The sequence below is a fragment of the Gracilinanus agilis genome, chromosome 5 (genome assembly GCF_016433145.1).
Source record: "Gracilinanus agilis isolate LMUSP501 chromosome 5, AgileGrace, whole genome shotgun sequence".
Classification (NCBI taxonomy): domain Eukaryota; kingdom Metazoa; phylum Chordata; class Mammalia; order Didelphimorphia; family Didelphidae; genus Gracilinanus; species Gracilinanus agilis.
The window spans coordinates 306,180,968-306,194,654 of NC_058134.1; the positions used below are offsets into that span (position 1 = coordinate 306,180,968).

The window sequence follows — 13,687 nt, forward strand, 5'->3', positions numbered from 1 at the left end:
GAGGTCAGATTTGAATCCATGTCCTCCTGACTCCAGATCTGGCACTGTATCTGCTAAATCACCTAGCTGCCTCTAGTAAAGTATATTTTATTTTATTTTTGAAAACTATCTTAGAATTAGTACTAAGTATTGGTTCCAAGGCAGAAAAGGGCTGAGCAATTAGGGTTAAGTAACTTGCTCAGGGTCTTACAGCTATGAGAGTCTGAAGCCATATTTGAAACCCAGAACTTCCTGTCTCTAGACCTGGCACTACATCCAGCCACCTAGCTGCTCCTAGTAAAATATATTTTAAAAAGTAACTGGAGTTTTTCTTATTATCTTTCTTTGGTCTGGTTTTGTTGTAACATCTACTGGACTCTTGGATTCTCAGGAAGTGATCTTGTCCCAAGCCTAGAAAACCTTTCTGCGAAAGGATCCAAGGTTCTAGAATGATTTAGGTGACTGGACTCACAAGGTCTGAGCTCTCATTCTCTGGTGATGGAAATGGAGGTGAACTTCCAGTCCCGGTGGATCAAAGGAACTAGATTAGACCAGAGTCGGGAATTCTGTCACATAAGAAGTTTAAGGATAGTGAGATTCTGGGGCCAGGCTTTGTACATTGAAGAAAGAGCAGAGGTCATCAGGGAGGGAACCTTTGGCTTGAAAGAGAACTAGCAGGTTTGGCAGAAAGGCCTAGAGGCAAGGCAGCATTGTGCTTGAGGAGCCCTGATCAGGTTGTGTTTCTGAGTTTCCAGGGTCATAAGGGTTGGGGGGGGGCATGGTTGGGAAAAGAGGGGCTCCTATAGGCTTACCATCAGCAGAAAGAGCAGATTTGGGGATTTCTGAGGCTCCTTAAGGACATCAGGCTTTCATGACTCGGGTGACACAGAAATTAGGTTAAAGACAGAATGATGTTTGATAATGAGTCTCATCAGGTAGAGGCTTCTTATACAGGCCAGAGGGTGATCTGGGGCCCTCTTCTCTTTTCCCTTTAGGTGGTCTCACTTGATCGCATCAGTTTCCATAGGTTTAGCCATGATCTCTCTAAAAGTGATTCCAAGATACCTTCTCTCATGCATTCTATTTCTCATCACCAACCAACCACCTTGTGGGATGTCCTACAGATGTCTGAAAGTCATCATGTCCAAGACTGAGGTCATCATCTTTCCCTCTCAGCCCCCAGCCCCTTACTAATCTCCCTATTACTGCCAAGGGTATCACCAGCCTCCTTGTCATTCAGGCTCACACCTTACTATCATCTCTCCCTCCTCAGTTGAAGGATGTCCTTTTCTACCCTCACAGCATTTTTCACAGATGTCCCCAAAGCTACTACTTTGGTGCAAACTCTCAGCACCTCATGCCTGGACCATTGCAAAGTCTTCTAGTGGGTCTCCCTATCTCAAGTCTCAGCCCCTTCCAGTACATCCTCCACTCAGCTGTCAGTAATCTTCCTGAAGCACAGTTTTTTACCCTATCAATGCCCCTCTTGAGTCAAGCCAGTGGCTCCCAATAGGATCAAACCCCAAAATCTCCCATTTAGCATTCAAAGGCCTTCCTAATCTGGACCCTTCCCACATGACCTCCAGCACCTCTGAAGATCCAATGGCTCTGGCTTCCCATGCCATTCCATGCCTTTTTTTCTTTCTTTTTCTTTTCTTTTCATTTTTTAAAAACCCTTACCTTCCGTTTTGGAGTCAATACTGTATATTGGCTCCAAGGCAGAAGAGTGGTAAGGGTAGGCAATGGGTCAAGTGACTTGCCCAGCGTCACACAGCTTGGAAGTGTCTGAGACCAGATTTGAACCTAGGACCTCCCATCTCTAGGCCTGCTCTCAATCCACTGAGCTACCCAGCTGCCCCCCCACTCCATGCCTTTTCACCGACTTTATCCCCTGGGCCTGGAATGCCTTGTCCTCTTACCTACATATCCCAGTATCTCTGGCATTCTTTAAGAGGTCTTTCCCAGTTTCCCCCATATTCCCAATGTTAGCTTCTCTGCTATGAGATGGCCTCATACTTAGATTATATATATATATAAATAATATGCATATGTGTGTGTGAGTGACTGTGAGGACAAGAGGGGAAATACCAGGCTTTTCTCTCCCTTTGAATCCTTAGCATTTAGCATACTGGCTGACCCAGAGAAAGGGAAAGAATGGAAGAATGGATGAAGCCTTTATTAAGTTCTTAGTATATGCAGAGCACTGTGCCAAGTGCTGGAGTATATGAATAGGAAAGTCAGAGAGTCCCTGCCTTCCAGGAGCTCCCATTCTAGCAGGGAGACTCGACTTAGGGAAAATTTTAGCTTCAAGTTAGGTGCAAATATGCAGTGGTCCTTAGGGGGCAGCAGCCAAGTATATGGTTAGGCCTTTTCTTTTAGGTCCTGACCCTAATCAAATTCTCTTCATTTCTGATGCTGAGTCACTGGGCAGGGCAAGGACTGTGGTGGCAGAACTTTGTTGTCTGGCTTCTCACTGCTTGAGACTGTAGCCCCAGGCTAATGGGGCTGCTTCCCAAGATGGTGGCAGAGGCCACTGGGCTGGTAGCATGGCTTTTAGGCTCATGGTTCTGGGCTGTCACCATCAGGGTTTGAGGGGAGATGATGGTCAAGGTGGTAGAGGTGGTGTTTGACTTGCCTGGGACATGCTACCTCCTGGCTCTCCTCCAGGGTACACTCCTTACTCCTGTCAAACTAGATGTTCCCATGGTGTCCTTGAAACATTCCTTGTCTGTTCCTGCTTTTGCCCACCCCATTTCTGCTGCTGGAATGCCCTCACTCTCCTTCTTAATTTTAAAAATCTCTTCTATCTCATTTTGTTCCCAGGCTTCATTCTCTGTGAGACCTTTCTCAATGAATCCCCTCACAGACCCCAGCTGGTCCTTGTTTGTGCCCTTTGTGCTTTATTATAGCTATAACTATATGTTGTGTAGTTATTTGGGTAAGGATGGGCCTTGTCTGCTCTATTGGATTATGAAATACCTGAGAGGAGAAATGATTTCATGTCCAAATTTTGGAACTTTAATAGAAAAAGTCTGCCACATTTGGAGCTTACTACATTACGGAAGTTGAATTCATTCCCCAAGCCAGCTCAAGTCAGGTTTCTTCAAATGTGCTTTTCTTTCCTTCATTGATTGCCTTCCCTTTCTTGAACACTTTGTAATGAGCTCTGATGGGGCTTCCTGATCTAGGGTACCTTCAGAAACTTAAATGGCCTTTCCTGTTAGTAATGGTGACATTGAGGTGGGCTCTGGCTAATTGATTCCTTTGTTTTCTGAACTTTTCCCTCTTGCGTTCCACAAATTGAGATTGTGGCCCCCGGTCCACATTTTGCAAGAAATTCCTGGCCACTTCAAATCACAGCTATGCCAGTTCCTGACCCTGCAAGCCTTCCCTTCATGGTTCAGAATCTGCTTTTAGTAAAAAACACTGGGGTGCAGTTGAATTGCTCGTTGGAGTGGGAGAGGGAAAGAATACACATCATGTAACCATGGAAAACTACCCCAAATTAATTAAATAAATAACTTTTAAAAAGAAAGGAAAAAGAAGAACACTCTTGTGGAGTGGAAAGGGCAAGGTGGGCCCATTCAAGTGAGGAGACCTGGCTTCTTGACTTGGCTCTGTCATGGAGGCACCATTTAGTCTGGGGAGAGTTGCTTCCTCTCTTTATGGTTTGGTCTTCTCACTTGGAAAATGGAGATGTTTGACTAGGTGTCTGAAGGTCAGATCAAATGAGTTGATATATTGGAAAATATTTTGATAATGATAAAACTGCTGAACATAAGTGAAATGAGTGGCGGTAAGTGCTCTCACTATCACCCTAATGCCCTGATTCTTTGCTTTTCCTGTTTTCCTTTAGCTAGCTTTCAGTCTATGATCATAGAAACACAGGGCATTTTTTAGTGGAGAGCCCAAAGCAGATTTCATTGGCCCAGTTTGTCTGGATGCGGAAAGGTGCATAGAAGACAGCTTTTTTCAGTAAAGTGCCTCCCACCTAGCAGCTGGTTCAAAGGGATTTAGGAACAACAGTTGTTTGATAGAGGTTTATGCAAAGGGAAAGAGATGTCCCCAAAGATTCCCTGTAGCCTAAGATGTTTGCAGAAAGGGCACAGAGGGCCTGGCATCCCACCTTCCTTAATGCCTTTGGTCATAGTGGAAGGAGTTTGGCAGAGTAGGATTTCAGGACTAAATGGGTATAGGCACTCTCAGGCATTTTTTCCTAGAACCATCTAGGCTCCTACATCCTAGTTTCCGAGGCCACATAGTTGGGCCATTCCAGTGCCATCATCCCTACTCATTATATCTTGAGGACAGCTCCATGGATACTTTCTCATATAGCAAAAAGAAATGGATCTTACAACCCTGAGTGGAATTCCAGACTTTCTTAGGTGTCTCTTGCCTCCCCCTAGTATGATACCCTCTGAAGTAAAGCCACGTCCTGAACTCAGAAGGTAAGAGAATGTGAAATTGAATCTGTTAGACTGCTTGGACTTAAGTCCATGCTTTTCCACTTACTAATTAATTATAGGATCTTGGACAAATCACCTCATCCCTGTTAACCTCAGTTTCCTCATTTGTAAAAAAAGAGATGGTGATTCTTGAATGATCCATGTCACAGCATTGTAGCAAGTCTGAATTGAGATACAGATATCTGCTAGATTGTAAACCTTTAAGTGATATGTTGAGATAAGCCACTGTTACCACTTATGTATCATTGCTATAGACAGTGAGTGCAATGGAAAGAATACTGGACTTGGAATTTTGAGGACTGACAGACACTCACTAGCTGTGGGCCTTGGAGCCAGTGGCTTTATTTCATTTTCTTAAGCCTCAGTTTCCCCATATGTAAAATGAGCTAACAATCCTTAGACTACCTACCTCACAGGGTTGTTGTGAGGAAAATTATTTGTACACCTCTGAGTACTTAAGAATTGTAAACCAATTATTCTTTTTCTTATGAGCTTTTGCTAATCATAGAATTATGGAATTACAAAGGGCAAAGAAACATGCAAACCCAGCTATAACCCACTATAAAAAGGTAGTTGGGGGTACAATTCTCTTAACAAGTTTTGGTGGCAAAATTGTCTTTACTCCCAAATTGTGCGGTATGTCTCATAGGGGTGTGCAAGGGGCCAGCTGTTTGGGTGAGCCCCAAGTAGGGCATTTGAGTGAGCTGGCACCTCTGCTTAGGCTGACAAGAACAGTTCTTATGGCTAGCCCTCCTGGCTTTGGGGAACACATGGAAACGTGTTTTCATAGAGGAAATGGAGATGCTCTTCTTGGGCTCCAGAAGGATGGAGTAGGTGAGGGCTGGACTGGTTTTGGAGGTGACGAGAAGTGACGCCTCTTCTCTTGCCTTGCAGCTTGGTGAGGCCTATCACCATGTTCTGGAAGTTTGATTTGAACACAACATCCCATGTTGATAAACTGCTGGAAAAAGAGGATGTGACTCTGCATGAGTTGATGGATGAAGATGACATCCTCCAGGAATGTAAGGCGCAGAACCGCAAGCTTCTGGACTTCCTCTGCAAACAGCAGTGTATGGAGGAGCTGGTGAGCCTCATCACTCATGACCCGCCCCTGGACATGGAAGAGAAGGTCCGCTTCAAGTATGTACCCCGCTGCTGGGCAGCACCTCAGGAAGGCGATCTTTCTGTAGCTGAGGGCAGCTGGGACCTTGAGAGCTCTCTGTCACTGATGACACTGTCTGTTTTCCTACAGCTTCACAGCAAGCCAGCAGAACTGTTTCATAGGGTTTCTGTCTTAGAATGCTAAAAAAAAAATCTCCAAATGCCATGTGTGTGCTTTTCCGCTCATGCTTCTAGGAAGCTCTATTTGGTGTAACCCAAGAAGTCATGTTTTCTTTATGAACAAACAGCCCCAAATATTGATTCCACAGCCAAGGGTGGCCATTCTGAGCCACTGAATCCCCAGAGCTAGACATGCTAAGGCCATGGGAATGAGGCCGTTGAAACAGAGGTGGAGCTTTCTAGAAGAGAAAGCCATCACAGTCGTAGTCAGGAGCTGCTCCCTTTAGAAACAGGGCACTTGAAGAAAATGTGAAAGTTTGCAGTCAGCTTTAATGCTTGTCTCTATAGACGTGTGACCAAGTTCATGCTCATGTTTCTATTGTAGGTGAGCCAATAATGATATTTTCCTCTTGTGAAGATGAGATAAGGGAAAATGGAGAGATTTTAACACAGTTGTCGTTTTCACAGAAAATGAACCAACTATGTATGACCTGCCTTCCTGGAAGGCTTCCTAGCACTGAGTGTTCATGTGAAGATAAGCCCCAGGAGGGGACAGGGCACACCATTTGGGGAAAGGAGGGCAAAGCTAAGAAACTTTTAGACTTAGAATTTGGACAAATAACTCCCAAGTGGAGTTATATCCAAGCAAAAAGAAACGTTGAGTCTGCAGCGTGAAATCCCAGATGAGAGATGTTGTTGAAGCTGTGGGAAGAGCAGGTGGTTAGGGCCAGGCCTTTGGATGTAGGAATAAGAGGCACAGAAGAGAAGCAGGTGGAAGAGAATCCTTTCCCTCTTGGCTTAATCTTCCCTTTGGGGTTCTAGTGCTCATTACTCTCTTGTACAGTCTGTACTCACTGCTCCTCATCTAAGACATGGACACAGTCTTTCATTTTCTACCTACAGGCTTTTACCCCAGTTGTCCCTGCTACCTGGAATGCATTCCCTCCTTCTATCTGCCATGTAGAATCCCAAGTTTCATTCAAGGCCCAGCTAATGGGCCATCTCCTACATGAAACTTTCCAGATCCTCCTAGTGGTTAGGAATTCTATCTTTCTCTTGTTTGTGACACATATACTTCTGTTTAGATGTTAGATTCCCCTGGAGGGCTGTAAGCTCCTTTAAAGCAGGGATTTTCCTCCTTACCCCCTTTTTGTTTCCTTATCTTTGGGGATTGGAAGCATCCCAGGCATAAAGAAGGTGCTTAATAAATGTGTATTGGGTCAGCATCATGGAAGCCAAGAAGTATGGATGGAAGAAGCATTTATTAGGTGCCTGCTATGTTCCAGGCATTGTATTAAGCCCTTTACAGATATTTTTCATCCTGGGAGGTAGGTGATGCTCATATCCCCATTTTGCAGTTGAGAAACACAGGCAGACAGAGGACTGACTTGCCCAAAGAATCTGTCTAAAGGGAATTTCTAGAAAGGAGCAGTGATCTACCATGCTTAAAATTACACTGAGGTCAAGAGGATTGAGGACTTAGAAAAGACAATCAGGAGCTCCTGGGTGCTGAGTCAAGAGAAGTCAGATCTTGACAGAGCAAGCAGAAATCTCCAATCATAATTGTTACTTGTGCAGGCCATTAAAAGGCAGCAGCCATTCTCATTTCAAGATGCAGTGGGACCATTTAGCGAGCAAACCCTTTATGTTCTTCATCAAATTGAATGTTGTATCCTTCTGGAATTTAGGTCATTAGATCTTTTCACATAAGAAAATCAGATTTTCCTTTCAGGAAACATTCAGAGTCCCTTTGTGTACCAGACCCTGGACCAGGCATTAGTTGTATATTTGCCATACATATATTTCCTTTCCTGAGGCTCAGATGTTGAAAGTGCAGGGTTTTGTTTGGGGTGGGGAGGAAATAAAGAGTAAGATTAGAGCGAGAGAGATGGTAACTCAAGGAGCCATCTGGGAATTTACTGGGATGAAAATGAAATAGTCATTTATGTGTCAAGCACTGTGCTTGAGGCTGAAGGTAGACAAAAACAAAACAATCTCTGCTCTCGGGGAGTTTCTGTTCTACTTGAGGCAGTCAGTTGAAACAGACAGTTGGCCACTACAGAGTTTCAGGATAATTTCTTGTAGGAGGAGTGCTCAGGATAGCCTTCCTTCAGGGGGTGGCACCTGAGCTCAGCTCCAAAGGACACTAAAAGGGGTTTGAAAGGGTTTCTGAAGGCAATAGAGAGTCAGGAATGCGTATCCCAAGCACTGGGGACTGACAGGGAAAGAATGAGTTTTGGTTTGGATTTTGTGAATTTGAGATGCCCGTGGGACATTTGACTGGAAATGCCCAGTTGCCAGATGCAGAACTTCAGCTCAAGAGAGTGACTAGCACTGGAGCCCGAGCTCCTGGGGTCTCTTGCTCAGAGCTGACTGATGAGTCTGTGGAGTGGGTGAGGTCCTACCTAGAGAGAAGAAGGTGCTCTCTTAGTGGTCCCCATTGCTGTGATCTGCTAGTCTTGTGTGCAAACAGAGCAGACCTCTATATCCAAGCATGACCACTTGAACCTTTTCTGGCATGACAGAAAAAAGCACCTAACAATTTTGGGTCAGTAGACATTCACTGGGTAAAAAAAGGAGATCTTTTTAAGCTTGAAAATTGTTTGGAATAAGAGTGTTTAGAAGCATTTTGAAGCTCAATCCCCCAAATTACTAGAATTTAAAAGGACAGTGGAAGCAATTTTCCTCTGCCAAGGGCCCAAAATATATGACAGAGTTTGAGGCAGTGTGGTCAAGATAGACCCTTTTGTGGGATTTTGGAAGATAATTTTTGTGTCTATAGAAAGGAAAATTTTACTTTCCAGTATGTTTCTGGGCTCCCAATAGTACTGCTACTTCGCTGTTCAGGTCAGGGCAGATCTTCCAGAAACAGTTTTTCAAATCTTCGTCATGTGAATCTGCATGTAGGGAAAGCTATCATATACAGGAAAAAAGACTTCTGTGGACCTACAGTGAGATGGCCCAGAGTTGGGAAGTCCTGAATTCAAATCTGACCTCAGACACTTAATAGCTGTGTGATCCTGGGCAAACCACTTAACCCTATTTGCCTTAGATTCTTCATCTGTCAAATAAACAGAGAATGAAATGGCAAACTGCTTTAGGATCTTTGCCCAGACCACCCCAAAGGAGGTCATAAAGAGCTGGATACTACTTAAATGACTGGATAGCAACATATCCTCTGTGGAGGTCTTATGGGGACACAATAGATAAGAATCCCGGGTGATAAGAATTTCCAGAGAAGTTGCTCTCTATATTAATATGGAAGCAGTGAGCCATGGAAGGATGTGTGCACACACACAACCTCTCCTGAGGCTTTCATATTGGTAGAGAGGGAAGAACAAGTAGAAGATGAATGCGTTTTTATTTGCTTAGCCCTTAATTGCCAAGGCTTATTATTTTATTAAAGGCTTCTAAGATATTAGCTAATGAAAATGTATTTGCTAAAACTACTTTCTTAATTGTAAATTTTAACTCAGTGGTGAAACTATTTGCTTATATTTAAGACAAGCCTTTACTAAAGTTTGGCATTTATTTGGATGATTTGTCCTATTGCATAATTATAGGAGCAGGAAAGAGAGTAGTTCTGACTGCTGTTTGCTCTTAGGGAAGAAGAAGAGGAAAGTTCATTCTTATTGTGGAATGCCTAGAAGATTGTCTGGATTAGAACAGTTATTTTCCAAACTAGCCATTCTCATTTGATTAAACTTTCTTTTAGGCCTGTGTGCTTTACCTGATGCCTTAGCCTGCCCAGAAGCCTCTGCCAGGAATTTAAGAAGAGGCCCCTGGAGGCTGCCTGAGCAGCACAGTGGGCAGCCTGAAGTCATCTCTGGGGCAAGCCGCAGGGGACAACATGGAGAGAAAGATGGACAAGAGGGGATGAGAAATACAGGATGTTTAAGGCTTTTGGAAAGCTATCATATATGTCCTCATATGTGTCCTCCAGGAACTGGAGCCCTGAAAGGACAGAGACAGTCTTTCATGCCACTTCTTTCAACCTAGTATACCCAGATAATTAATCCACAAGCCCTGAGTGAGGTAGTCTCTGTCCTTGAGAGGCATAGCTCTACTGGAGAAGACAAGACAGCAAATACCAGGAAGATGAGTGAGAAAGGGAGGGCGCCCTCAGATGAGGAGACCAGGGAAAGCTTCATGGAAAAGAAGGTAGATTTTCAGTAATGATCATTGTTCTAGTTAGGGCAATGCCTCCACTGTCAACTATCAGCTAAGAGATGGATTTATGTTTTCAAACCTAAAAAGAGGTGGTGGTCTTATCAGTTCGGAGATTGTACAGGAACCTGCTGAGAGTGTCTGGTGGTATCTAAGGACCTTACTGTCAGAGTAGCCACAGAGGGTTGCATTTAGGGGCCACAGCAGCTCTCCGAAGACTTGTAAGTCAAATCAAGAGTGTGAACTATGGCAGGAAGAATACCAGCTGCACAAACGGAAAGGCCTTGAGGCAGCTTTAGCTGCTCTGTGGGGGAATAAATAACAGGTATAGGCAACACTTGGGCCCACAGGTATATAGCTAGGTCTAGGGCATTCAGCAGATGCTCTCAGTCCCATCATCTTATTTGGTCCGGCCAACAACCTCCTGAGCCACAGAGAGGACATCATCTCGTTGTCTATTGTTGATAGGTAATATCAGTAATCAGGGTCCAAGACATGAGCTATGCTCACGGTCACCTAATTGTAAGTGAAAGGTTAGGTTTTGGACCGTTTGAAGCTCTTATTCTATTCCGTGCTTCCTTCTGACCTCCCTAGGTTTACAAGCCTGATTTGTTCCTTGTGTTCAAGGATTTCCTGTTCTTTTAATTCCATTTCTCCAATTCTCATTATTTGTCTCCTTTCTTCTGTCATTCTCTCTTGGTGCCAGGCCTAGCATTCACTTTCTTCTCTCTCTTCTACTTCTGTCTCCATGTACAATAGTCTGCCAGTGTCTACTTAGATTTAAAATTTTTAAACAATTATACAGCATATTAAGATTTACAAAGGACTTTTACATGCATGGCCTGATTTATTTACAGGGAAAGGCAAAGCTACAAAGAAATACCATCCCAGAGTAACTAGAAATAATTAATAAATATATTTACCTAGTTCTAGATTAGTCCTCCTTACCTAAACTATTCTAGCTTTCTATAGTTTTCTAGGCCATGCTTAGCCCATCATGAAAGGATGTTGCAAACCATAATATGCTGTCCAAATGTAGCCACCTGTTTTTTAGGTCAGGCCCCTCCAGCTACATTATGAGCCAGTTTGGGGATTTGTCTGCCTGGATATGCTGGATTACTGACCTTGTTGACTCCTCATCCCTGAGGATGTCTTTGTTTCATTCTCAGAAAGCAGAAAGTCTCCTTGTGCATGATTGCCTGTGTGTCACTGGGGACTGAGGGAATGTGTGGGCAAGATTCTGTCAATGATCTCTGAAAAATAATGGCAGATGAGAAGAGAGCTGCTGAATAGCCTGGGTGGACATTGGGTTGATTTAAAAGGATTAGGGATGGGGAGGGTTGGGGAGGCTTTCAAAAAGAGGCTATAGAATTGAATTTTAATTTCTGTCAGTTTTCTAGAATACACTATTAAAAGGGTGATACTTATTTTTTCCTTTTTAAAAATTTAAAAATTAAAAATTTGATTTGAAATTTTTTTCTGTGGTTACATGATTCATGTTGTCCCCCTCCCCTCTTCCCTTTCTGCTCCTGGAACTGATAAGCAAGTCCACTGGGTTATACATGTATGATCACTCAAAACTGGTTTCCTCATTATTCATTTTTGTAATTGAGTAATCTTTCCAAAGCTCCAAATCATATATCCATATAAACAAATGATAAATCATGTTTTCTTCTGGATTTCTACTCCCACAGTTCTTTCTCTAGATGTGGATTGCTTTCTCATAATTCCCTCAGGATTATCTTGGATCATCACATTACTATTAGTAGCAAAGTCTCTCACATTTGATCCTCCTACAATGTTTCAGTTACTGTGTACATTTGTTCTCCTGGTTCTGCTTATTACACTCCACATCAGTTTATGGAGGGCTTTCCAGTTCTTACAGAAATCCAATGATTTATCATTCAAAAGGGTGATACTTAGAAAGGAAAGCAGTGGTTATTGAGAATCAGTATGGATTAATCAAGAACAAATTATGAGGAGTAAAGTCAAACAAATCCAAATTGCTTGTTTGATATTTATGTAGTAGATATGGGTAATGTTATGTATTGGCCTACTTGGATTTTGATAAGGCCTTTTTAGTGGAGACTTGTGGACTTGCCTGTAACCCATTGTAAGTAAGAGGTTCTTTTTTTGTGTGTGTGCCATGAATTCTTTTGGCATTCAGGGGAAACCTAGGGAGCTCTTTTCAGAATAATATTTTTAAAAGCATAAAATTTTATTTTTAAAATAATATTTTTAAAAGCATAAAAAGTCTATTGGATCATAAAGCCAGAATTAAAATGAAAAAAATTTTCCCTGCCCAAATTCATGGACTCCCCAAAATCTAAAATGTGGATATAGAACCCCTGGGGAGGTGGGGCTTGTGAACTACAGATTAAGAACTCTTGAGTGAAGTGAATTGAGAGCTAGTTGAAGACAAGACTGAAAGATTGATAATTAAATGGGCCAAATGTCAGCCTGGAGGAAGGCCACCAGTAGAGTACAGGGACACCCATCTTGGGATTCATGCCCATGGTTGGAGGTGACCTGCCTATTTGCAAATGAGCGAATGGCAGATGGCCGGGAGGGAGAACTAAACATTTGTGTCCTGATAATGTCATCCAATAATAATCACATCCTATGTGGATGGTGCTAAATCAAATCAAAACAGGGGAAAAGTCTTCTGTTTGGGTTAACAGGAATAAAGCAAAATAAGCCTCAGATGAGGGAGGCCAGGTGCGATCCCTTAACAGGCCTGGCTTTTGGCAGGCCACAAATGTTAGATGAGTCAGCACTGTGCCATGGAAGCCCAAATGAGATGTGAAAAGCATGGTGTGCAGATGAGGGTTGTGATATGCCTGCTTGACTTGGCTCTGGCCAAGCTACATCGGAAGCATGGAGTCAGTGCTGGGTGTCACATTTGAATAAACATTCTGAGGGTTGGAACCCATCTAGAGGAGAGCACCTCAGCCTGGGAGGAGACTCACAAGGGCTCTTCATGCACTCTTGAAAGAAGGGTGGGTGGTGGGGCATTTGTACATACATAGATTCCGAAGGACAAATGAGAGCCATCTTTTCATAGGCCTGAAGGACAGCCATGTAGAAGAGGGAGAGGTAGAACTAATGGGTGGAGATTGTCAAGAGGAGGATTTAAGGGAGACCTGAGGACAAACCTCCTAACTAAGCCATCTCCAAGTGAGCCCTGGAGAACTACCTCTGAGGCATGGAGCTTTCTCTTCCCTAGTGGTTAGTGATCTTTGACTTAGTGAGCCAGGTCTTTGAATATTCTCCCAAAGGTCCTTTACAGTGCTGAGATTCTTTGGTCTAGTCAGAGCTTTAAAAACAAAACAACAATACTTACACTAAAGAAATAGGACAGAACAAACTGAAACTCACCTAGAAAAGAACAAAGAGTGTGTAAGAAATTCAGCCTCCTTCCCCCTCAGCAGCACACACCTGGGATTCCTGTGAATCCAGATTGTATCAGGTTCCTGTCTCTCAATGTAGACTATCCCCACCCATTAGCACTGAGTCATTCACCAGTAGGGTACTTTATTTCAGGCCTTTTGAGTCAGCTGAGGCATAACCTTAGCTCTGGAGCTCCCTGTATGCTTTGGGAGAAAGGATATAGGCACAGAGATATACCAGACCACAGGGCCAGGCTTGTTTGGGCTGTTACTGTCAGGAGGCTAGCAGGCTAGAACCTTGGAATGAGTGCTTTAAGGAGGTTATGGAAATCATCAACACAGTTGTCCAAATCAGACCCACAGGCAGAGGACAACCTGGTATACCTCCTGGCTCTGTGATAGTAT

The 13,687-nt window shown here is 43.4% G+C and overlaps 1 protein-coding gene across 1 annotated transcript in view; it reads left to right on the plus strand.

Annotated features, from left to right (window-relative positions):
* The window catches only part of PPP6R2 (protein phosphatase 6 regulatory subunit 2), a 129,855-nt gene that overhangs the window by 55,310 nt on the left and 60,858 nt on the right, over positions 1–13,687 (plus strand). The window contains exon 3 of the mRNA XM_044678586.1: positions 5,340–5,585. Within this exon, the coding sequence (XP_044534521.1) occupies positions 5,359–5,585 (227 nt within the window). The 5' untranslated portion in view covers positions 5,340–5,358. The remainder of the gene's footprint in view (positions 1–5,339; positions 5,586–13,687) is intronic.